Source organism: Apium graveolens, chromosome 5 (genome assembly GCF_009905375.1).
Source record: "Apium graveolens cultivar Ventura chromosome 5, ASM990537v1, whole genome shotgun sequence".
Lineage (NCBI taxonomy): Eukaryota > Viridiplantae > Streptophyta > Magnoliopsida > Apiales > Apiaceae > Apium > Apium graveolens.
In genome coordinates, this window is record NC_133651.1 from 309,080,854 (window position 1) to 309,091,437 (window position 10,584).

The 10,584-nt window shown below is 34.2% G+C and overlaps 1 protein-coding gene across 1 annotated transcript; it reads right to left on the reverse strand.

Annotated features, from left to right (window-relative positions):
• Positions 1-708: 708 nt before the first annotated feature.
• On the reverse strand, positions 709-3,747 carry LOC141659373 (beta-amylase 1, chloroplastic). The gene is made up of 4 exons (XM_074466214.1): positions 3,061-3,747; positions 1,960-2,170; positions 1,752-1,862; positions 709-1,662 (listed from the first exon to the last, which is right to left on the reverse strand). The coding sequence occupies exons 1-4, from the start codon at positions 3,645-3,647 to the stop codon at positions 856-858; spliced, it is 1,716 nt and encodes a 571-aa protein (XP_074322315.1). The 5' UTR covers positions 3,648-3,747; the 3' UTR covers positions 709-855.
• Between the last annotated feature and the right edge of the window lie 6,837 nt (positions 3,748-10,584).

Below are 10,584 nucleotides of genomic sequence, written 5' to 3' on the forward strand. Positions count from 1 at the left end.
TAATTTTTTTTAATAAATAATTTCTTTTCTTAAACCGCTCAAACTGCTCTACATTTTTGTGTTGTATCTTGCAATATTTAAAATATACGTAATATGGTTGCGGTCTGAGAATTTGATAAAATATTTTCCCTTTTCAAAAAGTAGAGGTTCGCAAAGGGAGGGGAGCAGCAGGAGCCTAGAATATTCCACGTCCCTTGTCAATGGCGACAACTATACTATCCGTTTCAGACTGGTATTAGATTCAATAATTCAGGTCTCGACAAAACTCGCCATCACATCATGTGAACTTGGATTCCGAAACTTCTAGCAGGAGCTAGCAAAATCTAACCATTGTCCATTACACACTATTCTTACTGCGATTTAAGTTTTAATCTTGTTAAAATCATACATCATCGCGTGCTATTGGACTTCTCAGAATTCTTTAGAGATTTCACAGTTCCAGTCAATAAGTTCGCACTTTTTACAAACAAATATAGTAGTGAAAATTATGTTGTGTAAAGTTTAAGATCGCAGAGTTATCGTGTTTCAGGGGAATGACAAGACAAGAGATAAGTTCTTGCTCGTTAAGCTACCTCGTCAAAGATGCTCTATTTTGATGTACTAGTTATTATATTTAATTTATCTATTTAAATTAGAAGTATTTACAACAATCAACTATGGTATATAGTTGAATTTTCTTACAGAGATCTAGGCATTGATCGTTATAAGGAAGTGGAACATCTTTCTACTACATATAGATATATCATTATCCTCCAATGTTACAATACATTACACAACAACTCTACATGGTGAGGACTACCGAGTCACTTTATTACAACTGAACTTGCAGGGATGTTACACCAGCAGCCAATACTTTTAGTGCATTAGTGCAACAGCAGCTTCTTGAACTAGAGGCTGAGTGACATGCACAAAATGCTCTGCCTCCCGATCCACCTGTTCCCAGCACTTGTTGGTATCTTTTCCTTCTTTCATCTTCTTCACAAAGGACACAAAGCGTCTCCAGTTATCAGGTTGGAAAAGATCCGGATTCATTCTCAAGTACGTGAATGCACACATTTCCTCTGCTCCCGAGTCATCGTCCAGGTTTAATGATGCTGCATTCAGGATCTGATCGTGTGCATAATCGTCGTATCGTGGCAATGCATTTTCCCCGGCTAGTGGTACTTGAGCTTCTCGAGTGGCCAATGCCACTTGCCTAACAAGCTTCTCCGGTGCACATTGAGCATCTTGTGGCTGCTCGTGATCACGCATCTCAATGCAAGTGAAATTGAATACGGCACCATGACGGGCAAACATCTGGGCAATGGGAAGATATCCATCACGAAAACGTGTGTTGTAGTACCCTGCTGTGAGCTCAGGAGCGTGAGAACGGGTACCGTAGTGCCAGTGGATACCAGCAACCTTGACGGAGATTTTAACACCAGTATTTTCAAAGATCGATTTGGCCGACATCAATATCCTTTCTCCATGGTCTAAGAGTAACTGGGAATACCAGCTAAGGAAGAACTCGCCATAATCACCATCCCAGCCACCACCTTCTTTACGGAAAAAGTTGGTGTCTTCCGGCCAATTGTTATAGTTACCAGCATCTGTAGGGCCAGTGTTCCCCCATTCTGGCTTCCCGATACCTTCAGCAGCAGCTTTCAGGCTACTGATCATATACTGTAACAAAGATGCAAGATCGTATAAGAACATGTTGGTTATATTCCTCGAAGAGTACGAATTCTAGTAATAAAAGATTGATGGATTACCTTGTCATAACACTGAAAGGCACCAATTCCAGGAAATCTCCATGTTCCATTCTGCTCGGGGTATGATGGATAACGAAGTTCACCTGCTGGTCCCATTCCTACTTGAATTTCCTACATAACAATGTTCCAGATTAGATTCTCGGTCGATGTGAAGTGTAAAACAATTCACCACAGATGACACGCAAGATACGAAAGCATATGCACTTACAACAATAGTGTCACCAAGGAGGTGGTTAAATTTTTCCTTGAAGGCACGCATGTAATCAGAGTAACACTGGACAGGTGATCTTCCCTTCAGAACAGGGAGTGTATCGCAACCAAGGGAAAGGTATTCGTAATTTCTCCTGCCCCATTGATCAGTGTAAGCCAAGTCAGGGTCCTTCTCCATCTCTTCTACAACCCACTTAGGAAGAGGGATCCTGAAATATAGGAAATCGATCTGTTAAGGCAAGAACAATGATGAACTATCAACATCAATAGAAACATCGAAGTTAAGTCACCAACAACTTTATATTCCACATAGTGATATAGATAGCTTTAATGGCACAAGATTATATAAAATTAATGCTTGGTAATGTGAATAATTGCCGAAAAACCTAATCAGATACTTGCTAACTGAATACTACCAAGGCCAATTTGGCATTGCCATGTGATGAGTAGAAACAGTAATAAGTTAAGGGTGAAATAAGTCAATAACGTATTCCTTAAAAATTGAGCCGGAGTTTTAAAACTTGTACGCATCATCTAATTAACTTATTTTTCAAATAAATTGTATAGTTATCCGGATTGACTCTTGCATCTTTTGAATAGAACTTCTATATTAACATTTGCTTGAATCAAATTCATTTAAAAGGATTAATATCAGCTTTTTTATAAGTTTTAGCAAATTCTTCCCTTGAATCAAATTTATCTAAAATGATCAATATCGGCTTTTTTGCAGGTTCTAGAAAATTTCTTGCTCTCCACAAAAGTTATAACACAATTTCAGTAAAAGCTAGACATCGACTTTTTTGTAAGTTTTAGCAAATTTCTTCCTCTCCGCATAAGTTATAAATACAATTTTAGTAAAAGCTACCCTGCTCATCCCATCCAATTAAAATAGACTTAATTAAACAACAATCCTAACCAAATTAAATTAAAAAATAAGTTTAGATTCAAAAATTGCATCCTCAAATAGTATCTAAAACCCGCCTAAAAATCGTCTTAGAGCTGTCTTAATTAGATCATATATCTTAATTGACATTTAATTGCATCATATATTACATTCAAACATATACCAAAAATCGAAAAATCGAGGGGAACTACTTACGTGCAAGAATCACCAACATTTCCACCACACTGATGAAAAGACATAACAGCCTGGACTTTTAACCCGAACTTTTTCGCCATTTCTAACAACTCTTGATACCCGCCCCAATTATAAACACCCGGCCCATCTCTCTCCACCAATCCCCACCACACATCCATCATTATCCCCTCCACTCCCGCGCTCTTCAACGCATGTAAACTCGCATTCATCGCCTTTCGTCTACTCAAGCCATTCCCCATGTTCACACTATCTAACGGCATCATCACGTAAACCGGTACCCCCTTCTTCTTATCCTGCGCACCTCCCCCGTTTATGTATTTCCCCTTCTCGACTATCTCTTCCGCCGTGGTGTTGAATGCCTGACACGCTACGGAGAGATCGCCGCGCATCACCGGACTCACCGGCGGCGACGGCGAGATTCTGTCGGCGTCTCCGGCGGATGTACGGACGGCGCACCGGAGACTCGTCGCCGGAGAATTCCACGCCTTGACTGTCGTCTTTGACGATTCTCCGGCGACTATGTTGCCGGAATCGGTCGGTACCGGAGCTCCGGTGATCCCTCCGAGCTGTGAAAACGACATCGCCATTAACAGAAAAATAACAGAATAACAGAAAATGTATAGATACAAATAGTTGTGTGTATATGATATCGAGAGCTTTGAGTGTTTAAATTGAGAGTTGAAATGAATGTAAAAGTGATTTTGGGGGTTATTTATAGAGAGACCCTACTTTTTGGATTTAGAGAAATATTTTTGTTTAATTATTTTATTTATCCATTAAGAAACCGTTAAGTTTTGGACACGTGTCCAGGTAACACGTGGCGGATGGTAGGCGAGAACGGAGGCGATGGCACCGATTTGCTTGGAAGCACGTGAAGGTGGACGGTTAGATTGTCTCCTTGGCTCGCTAGTTGCTTGGGAATGAAAAATTAAGTCGGTAAATTGTTAAATATGAAAAATTAGGTCGGTAATTATTAATTTCAAATGAATTGGTTGGCTGATTTTTTTTATTTTGTTGGGTTAATATTCAACAAAAGTACACTAATAAATTTATATATTATGAGCAGTGTTCTAAAGATCCCCAATAAATCTCTGATTCAATCGAATAATCCCCGATAAATTCCCAACAAAGAATTCGACACATTCAATTTTTGAAATTCAATTAATTATTATGAATTTTTCTTTATTAGAGTATATATAATTATTTATTAAAATTAAAATACTATATTAATTTAAATATGAATAAGTATAAAAATTATGATATAATAAATATATATTTTTTTTATAAGTAATTAATATAATGATAATAATATATTAAATATAATTTAATATTATAATACACCCAATTTTTACTCTAATTAATCCTTCCAATTAATAACCGATTTTCAATTAATATTAAATCGGTAACTCCACCGATTTTTTCCGATTCCCAATTTTTATAACAGTGATAATAAGTTTTACTGTAAAAAGAAAAGATGGTTGAATTTTTATGAGGAAATTTGTTAATATGAGGGTGAATGGGTATTTTAACAAAATATTTATTGCAGTATGTATTGTATTATAAATTTTTCACGTCACTTTTTCTGTTAAAAATATTTGTACTATAAAATAATTTATTTCAAATTATTTATATTCTTTTTGTTGTAATGAAAATAAGTATTTCTTGACTATGAAATTATGAAAATTGCATTGTAAAGGTGAGAGTGAAATCTACTCCACCATTGCGTCTTGGATAGCGGTACCAAGCAACATAAATAAATTGTCAATTCTAATTAAAAGTGAGAATTAAATAATAAATCAGAAAAATAAAAATGCAAAAAGTGAAAAGGACGGTGGGAGATAAATAATTGAATGAGGTGGCGAGACGATGGCTAACGTGCCCTACTCTGGATTTCTGCCGCAAGAACACACATGGTATGCATTATTTTACTCTTGAATTATAGTTTAAATCATTTATAAAATTTAATTTAAAGTTCAAACATTCAATTTTATCCAAATATATTCTACTAATCACAGTTCTTTCAAAAAATCAAATATGACAATATATATCCCGTGCAATCGCGTTCAAGTACTTAGTTGAAATCAGTTTACAATAAATCAAATATTTTATCATGAAATATGAAAATTAAAAATCTAAAATTTGAATTTATAATTTTACTGTTTTTCTTTCTTTGGATCATCAATTTACATTTACCATATATTTTTTTCAATTCCATATAAATTTAAGAGGTTGTGTATTGTCCACGGAAGGCTGGAGTAGGCTGTACCCTAATACGTGGATGGTCTGGCAATTGACTCATTGGGACGCGTTTGGCAGATGTTGTATTATTACTCCGACTGGCCTAGTGGGGGCATGGGCTCATCTCTTTGTGGCCCAAAAGAATTGATTTAAATTTAAATTTGGATATTTGTGGAATTTGATTGAAGGTATTGTGGACCATCTTGAACCCATTTGTGGTCTTAAATACGAGGGTTAGGTAAACTGAAACTCTGAAAATGCGTAGCTTTTTTTTTGAAGTAGTTTATGAATTGATCAAGTATGGTAACCAGGGTCCTGCTCAAAAAAAGAGTATGGTAACCTGCGGAGGTGAATCGCTCGGATTTTGCGGATAATCACAAAAAACGAGTTAATTGTAAATAATAAAAATTAATAATTATATTATTACAATTTGAAAAAGGTTTTAAATTTTGCAAAATCACAATTACAAGTCGCAAACTGTAAATTACATTTCTAATAATATATATATAATATAGTAAAGTTTTATGGAGTCCACCTTTAATTGGAGTCCTCGGAGTCCATATATGTTCTGCAAGTAGAATATAGTTTAAAATATTGCAAAACATATTATTTTTCGACAAACATCACTATTCTATCAAAAATCTTGTAGATTGCATACATTTTACAAGCAGAACATTGCAAAAATATATATTCTACAAAACATGTTTAGTTTGCAGAACATAAATGTTCATGTTGCAGAACATATTGCAGAACATACATATTGTACCGTAAATATATGAGATTTGCATGATTTTGTTGAAGTTATGCTATTTGTGTAACATGTTTTGCAAAATAACACGTTTTACAATATATTTTATTTGCAGAACGTAGATGGACTCCGAGGACTCTGATAAAAAGGTGGACTCCATAGAACTCAACTCTAATATAGTATATAAACTAATATCCCATTACATGTTATTCATATTTACTGATAAATCAAATTATATTGAGTATATTTCGTGTAAAAAATTCATCCTCCTTTTTTACCTTCCTTCGACCCACTCTTTCCTTCATAAACTGGATATAATAAAAGTTAAAAGATCAAAAATCCAAGCCACGGATATCATTTGGATTTCTTCTGCCCGCAGGAACAAGAATTTTATACTCTATGAAGTCAGTAACTAGGATCAAATTATGCACGTACGGGAGAGTACATGAAATTTAACGAAGATGATCATTGGGACTTGATTGATTTATTGCTTCGTCGAATGATTTCATGATTATTCAACACATATTTTCGGACATCGTTACACAATGAAGCGGTTAGAGCGCACGTTGCCTCCTTCCACACATATATTTTACAATTTCTTACTTTATCCATATTTCAGTTTTGTGATCTTCAATAATCGTCCGCGTATTCACGGTTATGTGAGATCTTTTCTTCCAGAGAGCATCATAGTCGTTGCACTACCATAATAATGGAAGAAGATACAGGTCTAAAATTAATGGTGGCGCAAACAACTATGTTAGAGAATGAGACACATCTTCATGAAGTGACATTTGAATTAATGAAAAGTAATTGGATTTCATTGGTAACCGTCCCCCATTAATGGTTGACGTCTTTTATAAGTAAGTCCCGTGTGAATAGTACTACGAGCTTAGGTATTGTCTCGATCATATCACACACTATTTTATATATTGACGCACTAAGCTGGGGTCATCACGGAAATAATCTCCCTACTTTACGATAGGGGCATGGTTGCCTACATCTTACCCCGCTCTAAGCGGGATATACTGAGCAAGTATGGTTTGGTTTAGTTTATAGTATATGAACTAATAAGTAAACATATTCATTTTGTTTAAATTTTTATTAATCAATATCTCTTCTATATATAATAGCCCAACATGACTATAAAATAATGAAACGTTTATTCTTGTAAAATGACAGATTTGCGCGTGTATTTACTATATTAAAAAAAGTATTGTTAAATGGAATCGAACCCAAGTCTAAACACTGTTTTACGCACTTCAATATCATTTGTGTTTTCTATTTATGCACTCAGTATGTATTTGTCACATTAGAGTTATAGAATAATATTTTTTAATCGTCTTTTTCTTTTTGTATATATTGATTTAGTTACCTATATATTAATACAAAATTCAAGTTAATATTAATATAATAATACTATTCAATATTTAAAATAATAATAACTATTTTACGGAAAAATAAATGAAGTAACGCATAACATGTATTATTAACAATGATATAATACTATTTAAATTAATCACTATATTACATATAAGAGATGGTTATTAATATCTAATGATCATGTATACACTTATCCGGAAGATTTTTTTTTTATACGTGTTTGTTCAATATTGATATTATATCTGTGTATTTATTATATTTTCAATTTTGATATTATATCTGTGTATTTATTATATTTTCAAAAATGTTGTTAAATGGAATCGAACCCCAAGTCTAACCACTACTTTACGCACTTCAATACCGCTATGATAATATATCATTTTGTTTTCTATTTATGCACTTAATATGTGCTTGTCACATAAGAGTTACAGAATAACATTTTTTAATTATCTTTTTATTTTTGTATATATTGATTTTGTTACCTATATATTAATACAAAATTTAAGTTAAGATTAATATATAATACTATTCAATATTTAACACTACAAGAAACAACTGTTTCAGCGACTGCATTCTGGCGCCAAAACCCATCAACGACCGGAAGACGTCGCAGATATCTGTCGGACAAAAATTGGTAGCTAAAATATATTTCAGCAACGCGTTTCAGCGACCGTGGTTATCCTAAAAAATTACAATAAAACAACCAATTTATATTGGCAAAACATATTAATAACCCGAATCCATATAACCAAATTGGATTAATTAAAAATTTAAAAACTTTTACACCATCTTGGAAAAACAAAAAATACAAACAAAAGTTCAAGTGTCAGCCAACAAAAGTACACCGCAAGCAAGTTCCAGTACAAAAGAAACGTAAATGCGACTGAGACAAACTAAGAAGATTGACCAAACTCATTATCATGATCATCAATACGCGCTCCCTGTATTTAATAAAATAATAAAGAAATATTACATTACATGATATCTGCCATGTACAACAAAGTAACTCCGCCTTTCAAGAACATAAAATCAGAAATTCGGGTGGCTTCAATAAATAAAATACCTCGGAGTCGCCTCCCTGTTGTGATGCATTCACCTCTGCCACTGCACGAGCCTGCTCCTCGAGATCCAGAGCTCTCAAATGGGATCCTAGTACACGAAGAAACTCGGGATTTCGACATAAAGCCCTCACACGGCCAGTAGGAGTATGAACAGATGGTTGTCTCGGCGATTGTGAAAACTGTGTGCTGAATGAGGAGCCACTGATGGATGGGCGCCGTCGTTGTCCTTGACCTTTGACATAGTTCTTCTTGAGAATAGGTACTGTCTCCCACAACTCCTGATCAAAATATGGAGGCTCGGTGCCCTCGGGATAGCGCTCATCATATAAGCGACGATAATTCTCCTGTCAACATGTTATTTAGTTTTAAATATATGTTATTTAGTTTCAAATATGAATCAATATTCTTATATATTTGGACCACTGGTCAAGCCCTGGACCTAAATGTATGAAATTTTCAAGAAAGAGAGGGATAATAGTAGTTATGTTGTTTGTTTGTTGTGATTAAAGGATCTGTATAGTTAAAACGAATTAGATCTAGTTTTGTAAAACTTAACTGACAATACATGATTCTCACATTTCTAAAAAGCCCGCTCCACTGTAACACTATTAAATACAGGTAACTACAGTTTATTAATTAATTAGGTCGTAATTAAATCACCTAACTGTAATTATATCTTTTATCTAAGTGATGGTGTAACTCATACGAAGACACTACACTGAATATTTCATTTTTAACTTTTACAACCAAATATAAGAGGAATATAATAAGAGAAAAAAAGTGTCATTCGAGAAGTTTTTGGGATTTAATTGGGCAATCTGACATTTTTTTAATAATTAAGCTCACATACTTTATAAATAAATAAATTTTCCAACAAACTGATTCAATGAGAATATATTAAAATTCAAAATCTATTATAGAAAGAGAAAATATCTGATTACTTAAGTAAACTTAACTAAACAGATGGAGAAAAAAGTGGGAGGGCGGAGATGATCATCAAAGAGGACTAACTTAGATTATAAATTCAGCTAAAGTGTAAAATATTATATATCGTTATTTGTCTAAATCCTTAATATTTGATTAAAATTTGGCATATTTTTTTAAGCTTCCATCGTTAATACGTTAATGAAAAAAAACTTTAATTTGGATACACCAAAAATAAAAATTAATTAAATATTACCGCAAACTTGGCAGCTTCAGGCAGACCATCACGAGTTTTCACGTACACATCCACCCAGTTGATAGGATCTTGAGACTCAGAATTCTGTACATGCAATAATTTCAACATTACAAAGTAACAAACATGTGATATTCAAAAATTTAAAATTATAACGAATTAAAATTGTCCATACCCTATTAGTGATATGTTGCAACTGGGAGATACTTCCTCCCTTGTAGGTATCTTTCGCCTTCTCACCACCTGCGACTCTGTTACTTGAAGCAGTCTTTCTTTTCTTCAACTATTTTTCGTCTTTCCACTGGTTACACATCTCCTTCCATATTCCAGCGGTGCATCACCAAGGGCTATACTTGTGCATGTTGTCAATTGCATGGTTTGGATGGTCAATGCCAGCATTAATCAATATTTTTTGACGATCTCTGGAAAAGTTATCTTTTGTTCGATCTACACACTTCTGCCAAAAAAATTACCTATAACCGGACCATGTTCGTCCTCCCACCTATAACATTTCTGCAAATAAATTTTACCGAGGTTATCCATCTTCACAATAAAAATGATAACTGACCGTAAATAACAATATATTTACAACTGACTATATACCTAAAATTCAGCACAAATTGCATCCTTGTGGGCGACAGGTGTGTTGGCCCACATAATTGTAGGAGTAGGTCAATACCAGCATTAATCAATGTTTTGCACTCACTTTTAAGAAGAACGTCTCTACACCGTTTATTTTTATTACTCTCAGCGACGACACTTTTTCAGCAAAGCCTACAAACATATAAACGACCATATATCTCGTTGTCTTTATTACGATGGCTCGCTTGAATTTTAATAGCAAATTCATTTCTTAAAACATAAGCCCTAAAAAAATGACCGGCCTCATCCACACTTTGAAAAAATTGATTCAAATATGG